The sequence below is a fragment of the Leuciscus leuciscus genome (assembly GCF_965113295.1).
Source record: "Leuciscus leuciscus genome assembly, chromosome: 19".
Classification (NCBI taxonomy): Eukaryota; Metazoa; Chordata; class Actinopteri; order Cypriniformes; family Leuciscidae; genus Leuciscus; species Leuciscus leuciscus.
In genome coordinates, this window is record NC_138743.1 from 2,213,732 (window position 1) to 2,235,923 (window position 22,192).

Genomic DNA, 22,192 nt, shown 5'->3' on the forward strand with positions numbered 1-22,192 from the left:
GGATTATATCAGATACTGAATTTCTGAAGGTTTCATTAGTTAACATGAACTAATAATGATCAACACTTCTACAGCATTTATTAATCTTAGTTAATGGTAATTTCAACATTTGCTAATGCATTTTTAAAATCCAAAGTTGAAATTGTTTTTCCATAAAAATTTTTTCCAGATTATATTTTTCTTGATTCCATTTTATGGTTTATTCTGTTAATCTGTATTAATTGTTTAATTAAACTTTAATGATGCAAAAGGATGTCTAAACAAATGAAATACATAAATCTTTAACAGACTAATAATTTATTACAATTCTATCAATAATAGTGTCTAATAAAATTCATTAAATTTTTTCCTAAAATCCATTAAATTTTTTCCTAGAATCCGTGTTTTCTGTTTTAATTAGTCTGGATTCCATTTTAATGGTTTGAATAAATTATAATAATCAAAAAGGATGTCTAATACATTTAATTAATAAAACATGAACAATTTATTAATGGATTAATATTTTAACAAAAAATGAAATTAAACAGGTTTTCTTTTTTCTGAACTTTTTTTTTCTCTGTGTTTTATGATTTAATAAAAATGCAATTATTTATTTACAATTTATTTTTACAATTATTATTATTATGCATGCAACTTTTTGTTGCATGCATAATAATAAAATGCATTATTTTATTATTATGCATGCAACATTTAATAACATATTATTATATATGCATAAAATAACAATTTACTTTATCTTTTAAAATGTAATTTAAAATGTATTTTTGAACACTAATGCACATTTTAAATCAACATTCACAATCGACTGGACTGATGACTGAAGAGAGTGAAGTTCTCTGACCGGTGGTAGACGAGGATGTCCTCGTCCGGCGGATCCGCCAGCAGGTTCAGGCCGTACGTCTCTCTCATGGGCGGCAGGCGCTGCTGTGGCTGATCCTGGCAAAGGTCAAAGGTCAAAGGTCACACAGACAGCAGAGTTCAGCTAAAGTTCTTTAAATTCTCATTTCATTCTGTATTTTTGCTGTGTAAGAAGTGTCATTATTGCCGTGCGTCAGTTAAAACTGTTGCGTAACCGGCTGAGGTTCAGGCGAGTGTGTTTGTGAAGGTGTTTCCCTCCGCAGGGCATGTGCCGCGATTAAACATGTGACTAATGCCACAGTTTCACCAGTGTAATTACAGTGTTGCAAGTAATGAGGTTTTCCACGTTTAAATATTTCATCAGTCGCGGGTCTCGTTGCGTTCATCCACGAGACGGACGCGTATGCGAGCGAAACCCGTCCACGTGAGCCGCCGGCGCCGAGATCTCACGCATGAGGGATGAAGCTCCGCTCTGGAATAACGGAGGTGGAGAGAAGAGAAACACACAACAGAGAGAGAGAGGATTGTGAATGTGTTTCATTATGATCTGCTGCACGTCCATCAAAGCCTTTAGTGCTCAAAAATTCACTTTCTGGTTTATAACTTTTGACCAAAACGCCTAGAAATATATATTTTTATCTGATTGCTTGTGTCATGTACAATTTTATATACTTGCAGATTTCGGTGTCTTTCCAGGGAATGAATTAACTGAGACCTACAATACATTCAAAGTCATTTTGGACAAAAATAAAAGGCAGGACAATACGGAGACTATCCTGGATAAAACTAATGAAATGGATGCATAAAAAACATTTATGAGAAACACAGACACGTTTGATGGGGACATGAGGGATATGAAGGCTGTATTAGGTCACATTCACACCAAAACAAGAAAAAAGAAAATTACAAATATATAAAAAAAAAGAAAAAAGACAAAAGAAAAATAATAAAAAAAGATGGAAAATAGAAAGAAAAAAATTATATAAAAAAAAGAAAAGATTTAGTTTTAAAACAAAACTCACTATTTGCTATTGCCATAAATTGTGAAAAGCACCACCTACTAGTAAAACTAGAAACTAAATCTGTCATAAAATCTGTCGTAAAATCGTCTTATTATTAGTATCTCACGATGCAGTTTTCAGACTAGCGTTTGCTTGTTGACTTTTCTCTTTACAACTTTAATGCAAGGGTTTTTATTGATGAATGATCTACATGTATTGTTTATTTAGTGTACAGCGCTTTCAGAATCTACGATATAAAATAAAGTTTATTATTATTATCATCATTATTATTATGATTAGCTGTGATGTGCATGGCGTCAGTATGATGTCTGGTGCTGTAATCGCTGTTTTTAGTGCAGGAAAGCTTGACTAACATGACGTACTATAGCCTGTTATCAGTCTAAACTCCTGATTTCCACACTCGCCTCGTTTGTCCTCAAACCAGTCTCTGCTGCTGCTTCTCACAATCACATTTGGACCTTATTTACATGCACTACTGACCACACGCTGGACACTCACTACACACCTCAGATCACTTTCTGCTCACTCTTAACCTCAACCTTCCGGTCTCTCTCGTGAAGCCAACACTGAAGTGAGTTAAACTGCAGTTCATCCACTGGCCACTAGAGGCCGGCTGCAGAAGAGACTCAATCCCATAGACCTCCATGTTAAAATGGCCAACTTTACAGCAGAATAAAACATGTTTACAGTCTGGTGCAAAAAGTGGTTTTGGTTTATATATAGTCAAACCAAAATGTTTTCAGACAACTTCAACATTTTTCACATTTATGTGTCACGTCACCTCCGCTAATCCTTCTCGCTGCACATTTATGTTTATACAGGAGTGATGCTGCCAAGATGGCGACGACCGGCTCCGCCCACTTTGGGCTTCAAAAATGCTCTTCAGAAACACTACGGGTGATGTCACGCACACTACTACGTCCTTATTTCTTTACAGTCTATGATCAGAACACAACACACACTCCTCCACAGGTCACCTTTCAGCGTGGTTTGTATCATTCCCTCCTCTTTCCCTTCTCTGCTAATATCTCTACTGCTAAAATGACTTGCTACCACAACAAAGTGAACAATTTTCTGACTCTCGCACCCTTTTCAAAACCTTCTCCTCTTTTCTTATCCCTCCTCCTCCTCCTCCTCCGACGATGGTTCGTACAGATACTGTCAAATGAAATTCCAGGATCTTCCAGGAAAAATTCCCTTTTTTTTTATCTAAAAAAAGTAAAAAGATTTAAAAAAATAAACTAATAAAACAAAATGGTACAAATAATAAAGTGCAGCAAAAGCAATGACTGTGGAAACTTTAACCATTGAAAGGATACCATGACAAAGATATCGCTCTCCTTATTCAAACTGATAATCAATTTCCATGAATATATGATTGACCTGAAGAATGAAAGCTGTAACATATACTTGGATATTAATATGAGCAATATTACACTCATAACCATGTGAAATGGCTCTTTAACTGTATCAGACGGGCTGCAGCATTAATGTTTGTGTGAAAAGATTTCTTTATCAATAAAATTAAACTCTAATTGAACTCTAATTTGTTTTTCAATAATTCAAGCACTTTTCAAGTGTCTTTTCTTAAATATGTCTGTTCTCAAGGGTTTTCCAGGACTTACATTTCAAAAAGTAAAATTCAAGCACATCGAGCACCTCGAACAAACCCTGTCGACCCTAACAGCTGACGACTTCTCTATAAATAAAATAACCATCAGCGGCCAATTTTCCACACCACAATTTTCCACATCTTAACAGCGAACACACACATTCTGCCCTACCACCTGTCCGCTTGATCCGATCCCCACTCGTCTCCTTCAAGCCATTTCTTCCTCAGTTGTACCTGCACTCCATCATCTCATCAACACCTCTCTTTCCAGTGATACTTTTCCCAAAGCATTTAAGCAGACTCGGGTAACCCCACTGCTTAAGAAACCCACTCTATTCATGGGTTTCATCCGGTCCCTTTCCACAGGTGTATAAAATCAAGCACCTAGAATAGATTATGAATGCAGACTGCATTGTGCTTGATTAATACACCTGTGGAAAGGGACCGGATGAAATCCATGAATATCCAGCACTAGAAAATTGCAGACCGGTATCCCTTCTTCCATTCATTGTGAAGACACTTGAACGAGATCTTTCTTGCACATAACAACCTCCTGGACAATAACCAGTCTGGTTTCAAAAGCATACACTTAACTGAGTCTGCCCTGCTCTCGATTATTGAAGCTCTGAGACTGGCAAGAGTAGCTTCCAAATCCTCAGTTCTCATCTTGCTGGATCTGTCTGCTGCTTTTGATGCGATTAACCACCAGATCCTCCTGTCAATCCTCAAGACGAAGATTTCAGGAACCTCAGAGTACTCAGGAGTCCTTCAGGGTGTCGTGGAGGGGTGAGGTGCCTCAGGGCTCAGTGCTGGGACCGCTTCTCTTCTGCATCTACATGTCATCACTAGGATCTTTCATTCAGAAACATGGTTTTTCCTATCAATGATGCTGATGCAGGGTGTCATCAGGGTGTTACAGATATAAACAAGTTCAATTTAAGACTTTTTAAGATCTTTTTAATGCCACTTTGAATGAAATTTAAGACCAAACCTGTGATGGAAATAAACATTATATTACATGCGTATATGTAATATTTAACCTAAGTAATTGAAATAATTTAATATTCGCTACTTGTTTATTGAACTAAAATCAATGTAACATTTGCAATCGTGAGAATATTCAGCAAAATAGCTCCTGTCATGTTATGTTACTCAGGGGGTTTTCCTGGCTCAAAATGAGGCGGAGGTGGTAAAATCCTAATAATGTATTTTAATAATAAGATAATTAAATTTGTATTTTTTGTAGATCACCATATAGCCTAATGCGTTTCCCACATTATTTTTGTGGGTGGAGCTTGGTACCTCTAGGGGGGTCCTGGGGCATGCCCCCCGTAAGAACATTTTGTACATTTTAAAGATAAATTCATTAATCTGATGCACTTTGAGTCACCCGAATCCACTGTTAAAAATAGATAATCCACCCGCAAACCGCCCATATTCTTTGATTTAGATATCTGCATCTGATCATCACATTACAATTATTCAAATTCTTAGTGTTAAGCATGATAATATGGTAATATCACACCAAGTAGGCTGATTTAAAATGAACATTTATTTATAATAAAAGATTTTAAAAATGTATTTAAAAAATAATTTTTTTTAATTCAATTCTTTAATTTCTTAAATCTAAAATCTAAAATCTTAAATCTCAAATCTTCAATAATTTAACAAATTCTTTTGGCAAAATTGCATTTCCTTAATAGCCTAAACAGAGGCTTTACTCCCTTCAAACTTAAATTGTCAATGTTTCATTACATCACTGTTTGAAAACACTCATTTTTTGTACCTTTTATTAAAGGGCATTTTTCCCCTAATTTTATTAAATGTTTGCTCCATCTATCATTTCAAATTCTTAAATTTGATCAATATATTCAATTAAAATAATAAGACACTAGGCTGTTACCAATTAAATTAAATAATTTACATTGAAAAATTATAACTGTATTAAATGAGATTATTTTAAATATGTTTGAATATACAAATAAGGAATGTTGAAAAGAATGATACTTTATGAAACTAAACCGCCAGTAGGAGGCGGCAGGCGACCGTCTTAATGGGCGAGTCATTGAGTCATTCATTCAAACGATTCGTTCAAACGGCTGATTTATTCAGAATGAGGCAGGTTATGAATGGGTAATTGAATCTTTGACTCAACCGATTCGTTCAAAATGCTGAATCATTCAGTAATGCAACAAGTGTTGCTGTGAGATGCGCTCTGGTTCTGCTGTGATCTTTGTTTGGAACTATTTTCGCTGCTGAAACAGAACAAAAACAGTCATTGTGTCTAAAATGTAAGTGACTTAATTTTAACTATTTGTTTATTGAACTGTTATGAAATCAGTCTCGGTTTCAATCTTGATGTCATTCAGGCAAACAGCTCTCTGGTCGCGTGTAGCCTAGGCTATATATTGTTTCTTAACTATAAAATTTTATAAATAACTGCACGAGCCTCAACAGCGCAACATTGTTACCGTCAGTACATTAGGTAGGCCTATATTATTATCAACTATAGGCTATTGCAAAGGTCATATTTCATTATCAATAGCTGTTTATGTAATACAATCTGAATCATTCTGGCGATTCGATGCTTCAGTTGACGGACATTAGGTCTGTCAGACTGCAGAAATGTTTGCGGTAACGTGACCAGAAATATTTAAGACCTATCGAATCTGAATTTAAGACATTTTAATACTTTTTAAGGCCTTTTATTAGGAAAACTTTATTTAAGACATTTTAAGACTTTTTAAGGACCCACGGCCACCCTGTGATGACACACAACTCTACCTCTCATTCCAGACAGATGATCCGACGGGAGCCGCTTGACTAGACTTAATGCATATATACAGAAATCATGGAGTTAAATTTAATACCTTTTAAGACCTTTTTTAAGACTCTTTCCATACATTTTAAGACCTCATCACCACTTCAAGTTTTACCCAGTTACATCGGCGACACTTTAACTTACATTTACAATGTATTGATTGTAAGATAGCACAACTAAACTTAGTTTGTGTTAGTTTTAGTCTTAGTTTGTGACAACTCCTTATCAACGCAACATAATTCAGAAGGGTGGGAACGAAGCACAAGATAATTACAATTCTTTGGACAAATATACATAATGAAAAGATGAAACAAAATGTAATACCTTGGAGGGTATGGTAATACCATGTAAGGGCCTTAATTTTCTCTAAATTTATTTATCAACTTTTAATACTTTTTAGAGACCCCGCGGACACCCTGTGACGATCAGTTGAACATCACAGACCACACTGCTAGAACTGCAGATTTGCCTTATACAACATGAGGAGGATCAGGCTCTTCATATAGGAGCTTCACAACTCAAGTTCAAGCTCTTGTTCTCTCCAGACTGGACTATTGTAATGCTCTCTCCTTCCAGCTTCACTGTCAAACCTCTGCAACTGATCCAGAATCCAGAAGAGTGATGTTTATCGAGCCGAAGAGACGCACACCATAAACTTGCACCGGTTGCCAATCGCTACTCAATGCGCTGATGTTTACCTACAGAACAACCACTGGCTCTGCTCCCCTATACCTAAACTCACTGTGTGCCTCTAGAAGCTTGTGATCAGCAAGTGAACAGTGGTGCCATAGTCCCAAAGAGGCATAAATTCACTTTCATGAACCTTCACCTGGACTGATCCCACTAACGAGCTGATGAGTCTTTAGCCATTTTCAAGCAACCCCCCGAGTAAATCACTTGCATATGCGACTAAATAGTGTCTATTATTAGCCATTGGCTAATAAATTCTTAGATTTTACTCGCCAGTGTGTGTGTTAGAGAAGTACAGATATATTTTCACTTGGTGAACACTGACTTAGGTCTTGAGAGTTTCGCTCTCCGTCAAGCGATCTGTACTATTTCAATGCAGCGTACTGGAGGTGCAGCGATATATAACCATATTCTTTGTTGTATTTTCCTGTCAAAATGGAGATCATTTGGAATTATTCCGCTTTTAAGAGCAAGCAGAAGATATGCCGGTTTCTCTGGTAGTGGGCGGAGCTAATGCGCAAACAGCTAAATCTCATTGGCTGGCGCTCATCCCCGTTTTAATTTCAGCAAATCAGTTCGGCGAACGCTGACAACGTGATTAATATTCATGAACCCAGCAGCCCATCAATCCTTAGTGTGATGTATATTGTTATTAGTAGTAGAATTAGTTGTAGTATTATTATCTTTTAATAATAATTACTATTATCTATTTCTATATCCAATTTTTTTTACAGAAACACTGAATGACCAACAATATCTTTGAAAATGACAAATATGCATTCATACATCGTTACCAAGTTTTAGTTCTAATTACTAAAGTTCTATCATTAAATAGTGCTTGATTATCATAATATAATGCTTGATTGACTGATGTTAAGAGTGTATGTTCAGATATTTAAAAAGCTGTGCTATTTTACAAAGATAAGCTGATTTGGTGGAATCATATATATATATATATACACACACACACAGTACTGTGCAAAAGTCTTAGGCATGTTAATACCCCCCCACCACCACCACAAAAAAATGGTTTTAAGTCAGTTATTTATATCTTTTGCTGTAGTGTGTCAGTAGGAAATATCAGTTTACATTTCCAAACATTGTTTTTGCCATTAATTGTAATAATCCAGTGAGATTTGTGTATGCACAAGGAGTCTGACAACAGTTAGGGTTATTAACATGCCTAAGACTTTATATATCAGACCAAATATCAGTCTGACGAGTAAACTAAACAATTTATTAGCCAACGGTGATTCTATTGCCAAGGTGTGCGTAGAGGATTGTCAAGACATCTTCATCAACACTTGACGCATTAATACTAACACTAACTATTCTATATCTATTAATAATAATAAATAAATAAAAACTTGCTACATGTACTTTGCTGGACTAACTGGGACCGGATACGGCACATATTGTTGCCCTAATGTTGGTTTGATTGCTTCCTACGCTCTCCTCATTTGTATGTTGTTTTGGATAAAACAATTAAATGATTAAATGTAAATGTATAACACAGCGCTGCCTTCACTGACTCACACGTGAACACGTGTGTGTGTGTGTGTGTGTGTGTGTGAACGATACCTGAGAAACAGTCCCTGACACACATTCATCAAGCCATGACAACAGGTCAGTGTGACAGTGACAAACAATCGTGACGCTTCATAACCTCTTCATCAGAACATGCTGATTAATATCGCCATCCTTCCGCTTGTACCTTCCTGATTTAATCCAGAAAACACCAACACACACGTATGCATACATTAATGCTCACTGAAACTGTAGATGGACGCTCATAACATCACATGACATCTCCGAGAAGCTTACTGTTATGATGAAGCTCTTGCCAAACACATAATGCATTAATATGGCATGAGTTTATAACACACACATCATCCGAACAAAACTCCTGAAACCACAGCAAAAGGGCCCCAGAATCCAGATCAAACACACTAATGTGATGCAAGTTACAAGTAATAGTGACAATTTGGTTAATGTTTAATGGCTTTATTTGATTAACACCATTTTCAATAATAAATGTGTATGTAATAATAACTCCAGAACAATTAAAACAGAATTTCAGAATTACATTATTAAACTGTTAAAGGCACAATATGTAACTTTTTTGCTTTAAAAATAGCAAAAATCACTATATCTATGTTATATATTTTTTTTTGTTGTGTACTTACATTATCCAGACTGTTTCCAACAACTTTCAAACCAGGAGAAATTTGTAATTTAATTCGAGAAACGTCCCGTTTCTTTATTTCCGTTTTGTCGCCGTCAATGGCGTCATATCCGCGTTGTCCCTGGTTTCCGCTCGTGCTGCCATGGCAACCAGAGCTATGAACCAGAGCCCTCTGATAGTAACCAAAGCGACTGACGGTAGTTCGCAATGTCTATCTGCACGCTGTTGTTGTTTCGTTCAAACATTATGGACCATGGCAAGCAGACTTTGGATACAAAAGGAGAACTAAAACGAGAATCAATATCAGCGCAGTGTTTTCGAGATGCCTAGAGCTCCCATAGACAGTATATAAACGAGAGCTCCACGTCCGAGACTTCGACCGCTTCTACATGTACTTTATTAAACAGGTGAGCACATTTACATAAAACTAATCAATGTTATATAGCTCAACATGATGAAATGTTAGAATATGATCTGTATGTTATTCTAATGTTGATCTAGCTTACTGCTAGTCTCATACAGACAAACTAACACATACATTTCAACACATTCAAATGCAGTTTAGTGTGATAGTGTAATGGTAGACCAAGTGAAACAGCGCTGCATTTCCTCACAAGTTTAATTTGTCTAATAAACTGACCTGTGACTGTGAGTAGTAATTCTGCACTCGCGTGTAATGTTAGTTCGGTAGAATGAAATGTCCATATTCCTTATATGATACCTGATAGCTGTCTCTTAGCAATCCCGAACTGCTTCATATCACAGTCATGATAAAAGCATCGATGTATTCAGTCATCCATAAACATTATTAGATCCATAGATTAGATCGGTCGGCTTGACGTTGACGACAAGATCCATAATTCTTAGCATGTGTTGCGTCATCAAACTATGCCTTTTTTATTGTACATAGGTTAGCGACCCCTAGTGGCGAAAAATTCCATACTGTACGTTTAAAGTTTGATGAATTTAATTGAAAAGACATGCTTTTTATTTTTTATTTAATTTAATTAAACAATTAAAACGGAAAACAGAATTTGGTTAAAAATAAAATGGAATTTTCTTCAGGGAAAAATAAAACTGATATTATATGGCCCTAAAGAATAATAATTCATGATTTAATTAAATTGAGTAATTAATTAGAAATCGTATTGATTATTAAAGATTAATGTAACCATAAAAAAAAAATTAAAAATAAAAACAGAAAAATAAACAATACAAAACTAAAACTAAAACAGAAAGCAGGAATCCAGAGAGGAGAAGCCTCGGTATTCATATTATTCATTAAAGTCCTGAGTGTGTCCTCATTCATTCATCCACCATCCATTACAATCCCTCTGTTCTTTCCCTCAATCCCACCTTCAGTGTCTCTAAAGGTAAATAAATCCAAATGGCCTTGTTGGCATGGAGACACGACAGAACCCTTGAGTCATTGGCTCGGCCCGAGAGACAGAGAGAGAGTTTGAGCCGGTGAACGCATCAGAAACCCTCCAGTGTGAAACACGCTAAACTAAATCCAATAAAATATACATATAGAAAAATACATTTACATGTGTTTATATAAATATAAATACATATCAAAAAAGTATAAATATATAAATACATATACACATATACATACATATATATATATATAAAATGATCATTTTTATCAAGCTCGTATAATTAAGTTCAGTAATTTCCCTTAAATGGCGATGAAAATTACCTATTAATTGTTATCTAAGTGAAATTACTGAACTTAAATATTAGAGTTTGATCAAAATGATCATTCTAGAAGAAAATTTCAGACGGCACTTAGAGGCTTTTGCATCTGAACTCTTCATATACATAAATATATATATATATAATAAAAAATTATCTATATAATAAATTGTTTAAAAGTTGTATTAATTAAATTAATTAGACATAAATTAGACATTAACCCATTAAAAATATATATAAATAAGAAATAAGTGATCATGTATTTTTTACGATGCATATATATATATATAACTGTTAAAGTTTTATGAATTCAATGAACCATACATGCATTTTGATTAACTTTTAATTACCCCATTAAAATATATAAAAAATAAGAAAATTATGTAAATAACAAATAATTGATATATGTATTTTTTTTTTTTACGATGCATTCATCCATCCATTGATAAATAATTTTAATTTTCTTAAACATGCAAAAAAATAATTATATATATATAAAATGGATTATTTTATATCAATATTATTACAAATTATAATATCTCACTGCATTTTGCAATCTATAAATATTTGTAAAGTTTTTTCTCTCTTCATTGCATTACGAGCAATATTGTATCAGTTAGTAAGCTGACATTATTCATTGGTTACAAAGTATAAAGTATTATGTGAAAGAGTCGACTGTTCCCCAGGACTGACACTACACAGATCCAACAGGAAGAACTCTGGGAAAACAAGCTGAAAGGATGATGTGTCCTCAGGCCAAGGTAACATCAGTTTCTCCAGGATATAAACCCGATTACGACATCATCAGAATCACAGTGGAGAATTAATAAAGAGCGGATCAGGGCGTATTGTCCAGCGAGGGCATCTGAGTGCGGACACACACACACACACACACACACACACACACACACACACACAAAGCCTCACTCGCTCAGATAACACACACTCCAAACAGAGCGAGGACGAAGCAGGAGAATCCACTCTTCAGAAACTCATTCAACTCAGATATCATTATTATAAGTGCTCATACGTAATAGTTAATGATTTAATGCATTTAATATGTAATTAATTAGTTAAATAAGGCATTGAAATGATTTAACGCACGCGGCCGCCTCAGACCTGTAGTTCATCTTACATTTATACAGTTGATTGATGAACATGAAGGAGAGCAACAACTCACTGTGTGATGAAGCCTATAGAGTTCAGCTAGAATGACCCTACAATTCAAGATATCAGGGAAAAATGCCACCGTATGGGTTTGTCTCATATTTATATCATATGATAATAAGCAATATCACATGAGTGCTGTTTTTGTCCCGAATAGCACGAATGCAAATGTGATGTTGATTTTATGACGGTTCAATAAATAAGTTAATATTGTGTTATATTTTACACACAATATTGTCTGTTTTTGCACAATTTTGCCTATAAAAATATGACCTATAAAACCAGAGCAGAAGTGTTGTGCGTCTCAGAGTAACACACAGCGGTGCTTCGTTTCTTAGTGAATCAGCCGTTTGAACGAATCAATCGGGTGAACCAATGATTCAATGACTCATTCATAAAAGAGCCATTTACTTCATTCCTGAACGAATCAGCCGTTTGAACGAATCAATCGGGTGAACCAATGATTCAATGATTCATTCATAAAAAGAGCCATTTACTTCATTCCTGAATGAATCAGCCGTTTGAACGAATCAATCGGGTGAACCAATGATTCAATGATTCATTCATAAAAAGAGCCATTTACTTCATTCCTGAACAAATCAGCCGTTTGAACGAATCATTCGGGTGAACCAATGATTCAATGACTCATTCATAAAGAGAGCCATTTACTTCATTCCTGAATGAATCAGCCGTTTGAACGAATCAATCGGGTGAACCAATGATTCAATGACTCATTCATAAAAAGAGCCATTTACTTCATTCCTGAACGAATCAGCCGTTTGAACAAATCAATCGGGTGAACCAATGATTCAATGACTCATTCGTAAAAAGAGCCATTTACTTCATTCCTGAACGAATCAGCCGTTTGAACAAATCATTCGGGTGAACCAATGATTCAATGACTCATTCATAAAGAGAGCCATTTACTTAATTCCTGAATGAATCAGCCGTTTGAACGAATCATTCGGGTGAACCAATGATTCAATGACACATTCATAAAGAGAGCCATTTACTTCATTCCTGAATGAATCAACTGTTTGAACGAATCAATCGGGTGAACCAATGATTCAATGACTCATTCATAAAGAGAGCCATTTACTTAATTCCTGAACGAATCAGCTGTTTGAACGAATCATTCGGGTGAACCAATGATTCAATGACTCATTCATAAAGAGAGCCATTACTTCATTCCTGAATGAATCAACTGTTTGAACAAATCAATCGGGTGAACCAATGATTCAATGACTCACTCATTTAAACATTTCCCAGCACCTACCAGCAGCTTTACTTTCTTATTTGGAGTATCATTACATAAAAAATTAAATATAAATATTACAAATATATATATTTTGGGGATATTTTGCCCAAAAGTTAAAATGATGTTTCAATTATTCACCGTCATTTCAAACCTGTTTGACTTTCTTTGTTTTGCGGAACATAAAAGTAGATATTTTTGAAGAAATAATTGTTTTGGTCTGTAAATATATCTAAACAGCTTCTAAAAAACAAAAATCATGGCCGTTGTCGCCTCAAAGTTTAGGTGTAATAAATTCAATGTTGAAATCAAATCAAATATTAATTTCTAAAGCTACTTTTACTAATTGTCTATTTGACGCTTTTATTATTTAACACAATAATGACTTTAAATGATCTTTTGTAGGGTAATTTCTCAGACAAATTTGATGTGTGATTAATTCATGTAATTTGTGGTGCAATTCAAATAAACTGCACAGAAAACATTCACAAACAACTCAAGCATGATCCACTTAACATCTGCTATGATTCTCCACAAAGTTTAGAAAGAAAATCCAGTTTCCTACTGGTAACTATAACATTACAGTGACATTAATGTGCGTAAACACGATCACTCTGACACGACATGAAGTCATGTGACTGTTTACATAATTAACTAGTAACAATCTGGAATTAAATAAAGAATCAAAACTGAACCAGGACACGACTCCAGTTCACTCATGATCGCATCACATTTCCAATCATAAGCATTTGTTAAAAACTTCCTCAAACTCAATCTCCCGCCGGCACAGACTCATTTCCACACGGAGGACACACTGAACTTTAATGCCACCTTATGGCCTCCATTCAGAGACCTTAGAGAAGATCATTTGCTGTATTTCATCAAGCAGAACCACTCCAGAACTAATGAAACATCACCGGTCCTGTCTGACACGATCTCCCCCGAGCGCTCCAGTCGGCTCAGATCGAGACCACTTGACATGGGGAACTTTATTTCCCTGTTTCTCAGACTGAACCTGAAGGTCCACAATGGCACTACACACTACACTAATCATCTGTAGGTATAATACAGTATCCCACAATGCAACGCACTTTACTTGACTTTTAATTTCTGGTGTGATGCATGAAAAATAAATACAGCAGAAACTGTAAGAGTGCTCTATTGAACAGCTATACTGTTTTATTTAAAGTCTGTAGATTTTCCTCTCTGTCGCCATCTCTGGTCAACATCTGCAATTGAAGAGCTCTTTTCCAAAATGCGATAAACGCCATTAAAAAAAAAAAAGAGTTTGTCATGTAATTTTGCTGTGTACTGAACCTCTTCACGGCTCCATCAACGTTTCATGCCAAATCGCTGTATTTCCTTGTTTAAAATGTCCTGCGAGATGCAGTTCCTTTCCAAACCGCGATAAACGCCGAACCTATTTTTAGCCTAAACGCGATACATCCTCTGGACCAATCAGAATTCTCTCTCTCTCTCTCGCACCCTCAAATCACTCGCGCGTATCACACCAGACGCTCAATTCGCCTCATTCGCGCCGCAGGACCTCCAGATGCACGTAAACGAGTCTTTACATTGACTAAACATGAAACTCACTTGCGCCAGACGCTCTATTCCTGCTTGGTGTGAACGCCACTCACTCACTCTCTCACTCACACAAGGTCATGTCGTGATTTGTTTTATGTAAAGTGGACAACGGTCATACTTTTCATGGGTTCGACACTTTACTGAAAGCCAATGTATTTATTACTGGCTGACTTGCCTTTTCTTTTTTTTCTTTTTTTAAAGACAAAACATCAATTTTTGGAAAAATGTTATGGATTTATAGCGTTTTGGAAAAGAGCTGCTCAACTACAGTTATTCGCGGAATGATCAGCGTGGGTAGTGCCTCGGCTCGGCACAGCGCGGATGAATCCGGTGTTTTGAGGAGAACGTGCGGCTGTCAGTCGGTGTGGATCCTGGCATTCCCAATCACAGATTCTACTTTTGGGAAGTGTGACCAACGTAAGAACTTTCACTGGAAAATGTTCTGAACAAGTAACATCCACTTTTGTTCTGACCAACTAAGGGGAAAAAGCATTGCAGTAAATCACACTGATTACATCAAACGATCGCTCATCATATCACGGCAAACCGGGCAAATTATACTTTGTTCTCAAATTGTTAATGTGAACATCATCAGCATTGCGTGACAATTAATGCCCTTCCGATATTATCCTCGTTTCCGCATGGGCCGGTTGCAGTCTCTTTGGTTCTGTAGTCACTCCGAAGTCAGTTTAGAACGGAGGCTCACTATTGGCCAGCATCACACGCATCACACACATGACCAGCGTCGGCCAATAGTGAGCCTCCGTTCTGACGTATAACCCAGAAGCGCTGCGCTGTTACAGTACGTCAACTCACTCAGAGAAACACAGAAGAACATGAAGAGTTGAATAAAATAAAGTCGTTATTTTTGTGTGTTTTTTTGCGCACAAAAAGTATTCTCGTCCGCTTGATAAACTTAAGGTTGAGCCACTGTAGTCACTCGGACTATTTTAACGATGTCTTTACTAACTTTTCTGGGCCGGCAGATATCGATTACCCAGAAGCCTATGGAGGAGTGAGACAGCTCTCAGATTTCATAAAAAATATCTTAATTTGTGTTCTGAAGACGAATGAAAGTCTTACGGGGTTGAACAACATGAGGGAGAGTGATTACTGACAGAGTTTTCATCTCTGGGTGAACTATCCCTTTAGTATGAAGCGGATGTGTTACCTCGTGTGTGCGGATGCTGTCGCTCGGATCGGCGAGTCTGATCGGTGTGGAGCGCTGAGACACGGTGCCATCATCCTCACGCTCTTCCTCAGACTCATCCTCAGAGCTGCTGGAGATCTGCTCTTCAGTGGGAGGAGGAGGAGCGCTGGCCGCCGTCTTCCTCTGCAACACCAGGTCCTCCTTACTCGACTTATTACTGCAAACCAGCAGAAGGAAGATCAACGGAAGCAAAATGCATCAAAAATGTTTGCCATTCACACTCTTGCAAAACACTAAGAGCCGCTTTGAATATGCCAGTGTCTCACGTCTGTATAAATCTATAGGGGTGTCACAATATATCGTGTCACAAAATATCACAATACAAAAATGCACCAATATTTGCAAGTGACAGTGACAATATGGGCCCTATCATACACTCACAAGTGTGTTTTGCTCATTTTCAGCCCGACGCAGTTTTCATTTTTACGTCCTGCGACACGTTGTTTAAATAGCGAATGCATTTGTGCCCATCTGTGGCCCATGGGCTGCTGGTCTGAGAACGAGTGTGTGTTCAGGAGCATTGATGGAGTGTTGCTATTGAGGAACTGAAATACACTGAGCCATTGACCAACTGAACCCTGCTCTATAGTCAATGGAGCAGTATTTTTTGTTATTTAAAGAGCGTGTTAGTAATGTGCGTCTATAGGCGGGTCCACAACACACACACTCTGCTTATTACACTGCAAAAAATGCTTTTCTTACTCAGTGTTTGTGTCTTGTTTCCAGTCCAAATATCAAAAATATTCTTAAATCAAGATGCATTTACTAGATGAGTAAAATTAGATAAGATATTATGTCTTATTTTCTGGGGAAATAAATAAATAAATTAAGTGAGTTTTTGCTTAAAACAAGTAAAATTATCAGTCCATGGGGTAAGAAAAATAATCTTGATTCTGTTTGAATTGTCAGTTTACACAGAAAGAAAAGTTTCAGCTTTTAAAAGTATAAGCATAAAATGTTTAATTTACAGATTTATAAACGTTTTGTGCTGTTTTCTAACAGTTTTGGACTTGAATAAAGAGAGAAAACCTGCACTTTACCTTTTCACTGGCATTTTGTTTTCATAGTTACACAGATATCGTGACGTATCATTATAGGATTGTCTAGCAATATATTGATTATCGCAGAATTGCTGTATCGTGATATTATTACACACAGACTGAACAAAATGAAGCATTGCTTGGTGATTGGTTGAGCTAAACTGGTATTATCTAATTGTGTAGTTAAATTTAACAGCTGACAGATATTCAACATAATTCATGTGTGAGACAGTCTAACAGAAGGACGGACAAAACCAGTCAAATATCAACTGAGTTCTGCTCATATTTTATTACCATTTTCTAAACTATAGTGAATAAACTGTGATAATGTGAGAAATGTTGAAGGCGTGTGAATAAATTTTGGTTTGACTGTGTGTGTGTGTGTGTGTGTGTGTGTGTGTGTGTGTGTGTGTGTGTGTGTGTGTGTGTGTGTGTGTGTGTGTGTGTGTGTGTGTGTATATAATAGATAATAGAATATTTAATACATACATATTTAAAATGTACTATTGTAATATATTTAAAATTGTATTCCTATGACGGCAAAACTGAATTTTCAATTGAAAATTCAAAAGAACAGCATTTATTTTAAATATAATCTTTTGTAACAACATTAATAATGTCTTTACTGTCACTTTTGATTAATTTAATGCCTGAATAAAAGTATAAAGTAAAAGTGTTGAATATTTACTATCATTATATTGTTTATGTGCCAATCTTTCCCTTTCATTACAATTCACAAACTCACAACATATACATATACATATACATATACACATACATATATATATTGTACTTAATTGTTGTTTTTGCCATTGGAGATTCAACAGCGGTGCTCCTGATTATTAAGTATATATTTGGTATTATTGTGGCCGCAAAAACAAAATCCTGCAGGAAACAGAGCCGGGAAGAGATCTCAATATTTATCATATTAAAGCATATTAAAGCACAAATCAACTTGTTTTCAAGTACATAAGGTAGATTCCCGTTCTGAACAACATCAGACAGCTGCTTATGCATGATAAATATTCACACGCTAGAAACACGAGTGAAATCACTGATTGGTTTTCCAGCAGAGAAGGTCACGGACTGCACATGAGAGTGTGTGTTTCTCTTGAAGAGGGCGTATTATTTTTCACATATTGACATTGTTTTTTTTTTGCTCGGCTGGAGCAGTGTGTTGTGATTGGTCGAGTGCTTCGAGTGTGTTTGGGAAATGCCCCGCCCCTTACCATAACCGCCAGTTTAACACACTACTGACTAACTCAACCAGGCCCCGCCCCTTTATTCTGCGTATGAATTATTATTATTTTTTATTTTATAATTATGTTTATTGAATTTTCATTATAATACAAATATAACAAGACATCAAATACAATACAAAATAAAATAAAGGAACGCCAATAGCTCAGATTTGTATATAAAACAGGACTAGACCGTAATAAAACATTAGAGAATAAAAACAAAACAATAACATATTTTAAAAAGATGCAGAAGAGGACAAAAGGTTCAACGTCCAGAGAGTTATACACAAAATTACTTAATAAAAGCGCGAAGATGAGTTTCCAAATAGTCCAGATATGGCGTCCAGACTTTATAAAACTGGCATGTTTTTTGATGTAATGCATCGGTAAGACACTCCAGGGGAATCAACTCAAAAATGACTTTATGTCATAACCTTTAAGAGATGGAGATTTATCACTGATCCAATTAAGTAAAATATTTTTTCTGGCAGCAAAGGATAGAATATTATGCAATTTCTTATTAGCAGATGAAACAATGCGTCCATTAGGTATACCTAACGTATTAATTATTATAATGAGGAATATTGTGACGTGTTCGTTCCCGGAAGAAACTCAAGACTACAGTGGAGGCGTTTCAGGAGTTCAGAAACACTGACTCTGATATAGAGAAGAACTGGAGCTTCTTCAGGCTCTAACAGCAACACTACACACTAAAGACAGATGAACATGGACAATAAGCATCATAGGTGCTGTTTAAACATCACACAAAAACACGGTGAAAACAGTTTCACTGACTCAGAAGTTGCCCGTGCACTTCATAATATATTTAATAATGAATATCTCAAACTCACCCCAACACAGACTTCGCGCTCTCGTCTGGTTTGCGAACTGTAAACGGACTGGGGTCGAGCCCGACAGACTTCGGCATGAAGTCCCTAAAATAAAAGACAAGAAAGAGAAATTATGCATGAATAATAATCTTTTTTGGTAAATGTTGAAAAACATTGCGAGCACAAACAGCATTTAAAGGGATAGTTCAGCAAAAATGAAAATTGTGTCATCATTTACTGTCGTTCCAAACCCGTAAGAAATAAATATTTACTTCGATAATTAAATAGATTTTTACTGTAATATCCATTTAAATAAGTGAACAAATAAATAAATATTTACTTTAATATTAAATAAATATTTACTTAAGAATTCACTTAAAAAATAATTATTTGAATTAATATTTACTTAAATATTTAAATAGCTTTTTACTTAAATATTCATTTAAATAAATAAATAATATAAAATAATGAATATAAATAAATATTTACTTAATTTTTTATGAATAAATATGTACTTTAAATTAATATTTACTTTAACATTTAAACTGATATTTACTTGAATATTCATTTAAATACATATACAAAAAATAAACTAATAAATACATATTTACAGTAATATTTAAATAAATATTTACTTGAGTATTAATTTAAAAAATAATTATTTTAGTTAATATTTAGATATTTAAATAGCTTTTTACTTAAATATTTATTTACATAAATAAACAAAAAGATAATCTTATAAATATATATTTACTTAATTAATTTAAATTGATATTTACTTGAATATTCATTTAAATAAATATACAAAAAATAAACTAATAAATTGATATTTACAGTAATATTTAAATATTTACTTGAGTATTCATTTAAAAATATATATTATTTTAGTAAAAATGTACACAGTTAAATAGCTTTTTACTAACATATTTATTTACATAAATAAACAAACAAAAGATAATATTATAAATAAATATTAAACAATTTTTAAATCAATATTTTTTACTTAGGAATTTATTTAAATAAATAAACACTTTAATATTTACTTAAACATTTAAATTGATATTTAATTGAATATTCATTTAAATAAATTAATATTGACTTTAATATTAAAATAAACATTGACTTAAATATTAATTTAAATAAGTAAACAAAAATAAACAAATATGTACTTTAATCAATTAAATATTTTAATTAATTTAATTAAAAATGAATTTAAACAAGCAAAAATAAATACTTGAATTTCCTTAAATATTTCAAATTTAGATTACATTTTAATGAATAAATAAATACTTAAATATAAAACACAAAATACTATGTACTTATAACAATATTTTACTCATAGATGTGACATTTAAAGAGCTTTTTATAAATCTTTTTTTTTCTTGAAGCCCCCAGCATGAAACGCTCCGGTTGAGAAGTGTGTGTTCACGTAACGGTGTGTGAACTCTGACCTCGAGGAGTTGGTCATGGCGATGCTGAAGGTGTCGTCGAACGAGGTGAGCTCGTACGGTTTGAAGGACTCGGTGTAGATGTCGATGCTCTCGTCATATCGGTTCACACGCTTCACCACAACCTTCCTTCTGTTGTTCTCACACTGGGCTGAAACACACACACACACACACACACACACTCAGAAACTCTCTCTGATTCGACACACAGAACTCAGATCAGTCAATCACAGGGTTCTGCACACTTTTTAAAGGCACATTTAAGGCTTTTTAAGACCTTTTGAAGACCTGGAGAAATAAAAATGAATGCTGTACATTAGAGGTGTGCCATATTAACAAAAAATTATATATCTCGATATTTCCAAAGTTTTCATATCTTTTCGACTGAAGAAAGAAAGACATGAACATGTTGTATGACGTGGAGGAGAGTAAAGGAGTGAAGTGAAGGACAGCGAGGGGCTCACTGGGGTTTCTGGTTAATATGTAACCACACGTCTCTCATATCAGTGTTTATGGCTGTGTAAAGTGATCACCTTCATCATACGGTAACGGGAGGAACGCCAGCACTCCGTCAGACCACCAGTGTGTGTAACTGCAGGAGGAAAACACACAGGTGACGTGAAACCGACAGGAATCGCTACAATAGCAACACCATGACATTTTGGGAAGTTGTACCATGGTAATACCACAGTTTTACAGACATGCATGTAATATGGCAGTATATGAACATGGTTATAGGAAATATCATGATATTACGATCTGTACCATGGTATCACATCAATACTGTTTTGTAAAGGGCACAAAAATATATAATTGTTACATTTATAAAAATGATATATGAATTGTGTGGTAACACTTTACAATAAGGTTTCTTTAGTTAACATGAACTATAATTCTACAGCTTCTACAGCGTTTATTAATATTTTTTTAATGTTAATTTCAACATTTACTAATACATTATTCAGATCTAAAGTTGTATCTGTTAACATTAGTTAATGCACTGTGAACTGACACGAACAAACAATAACTATTTTTAGTTACAAATCCTAAAAAAGATTGAGAAATACAGATGAGTGTATGCTCAAGTATTGCTTAAGTTCATGTTAGCTAATATTAACAAATTAAACCTTATTGTGAAGTGTTACCAATTATATAATAATAACATTTAAATTATTAATATACACATACATACATGACAAACACACACACGTAAATTATAACGTGTATATATATATAAATTTTTATTAAACCGGGCTTAAATACATTTTTGTAAATTAATTAATTAAAAATTAATTAATTAAATGTATTTTCACATACTGTACTAATGTGTGTGTATGTTATATATATATATATATATATATACATATACATATACATACACACACATATATATACACACACATTTCCATTAATAAATATATACACATATATATTTATTTATATTAAATTACAAATATAAATTGTATTATATATTATAATAATTTTATAATTGTTTTTATAATTGTTATATATATATATATATATATAT

General features: G+C 34.6%; 1 protein-coding gene and 1 long non-coding RNA gene across 2 annotated transcripts in view; one reads left to right on the top strand and one right to left on the bottom strand.

Moving 5' to 3' along the window:
• fig4a (FIG4 phosphoinositide 5-phosphatase a) overlaps positions 1 to 22,192 on the bottom strand; it is a 95,892-nt gene that overhangs the window by 7,701 nt on the left and 65,999 nt on the right. Inside the window, exons 18-22 of the mRNA XM_082147160.1 lie at positions 21,198 to 21,256; positions 20,668 to 20,815; positions 19,238 to 19,321; positions 16,067 to 16,262; positions 842 to 936 (exon numbers count right to left, since the gene is read on the bottom strand). Coding sequence (XP_082003286.1) covers positions 842 to 936; positions 16,067 to 16,262; positions 19,238 to 19,321; positions 20,668 to 20,815; positions 21,198 to 21,256 — 582 coding nt within the window. The remainder of the gene's footprint in view (positions 1 to 841; positions 937 to 16,066; positions 16,263 to 19,237; positions 19,322 to 20,667; positions 20,816 to 21,197; positions 21,257 to 22,192) is intronic.
• Positions 6,264 to 10,757, top strand: LOC309482155. Its single transcript, XR_014200241.1, has 3 exons — positions 6,264 to 7,597; positions 8,173 to 9,107; positions 10,145 to 10,757. It is a non-coding gene; the product is annotated as an uncharacterized lncRNA (long non-coding RNA).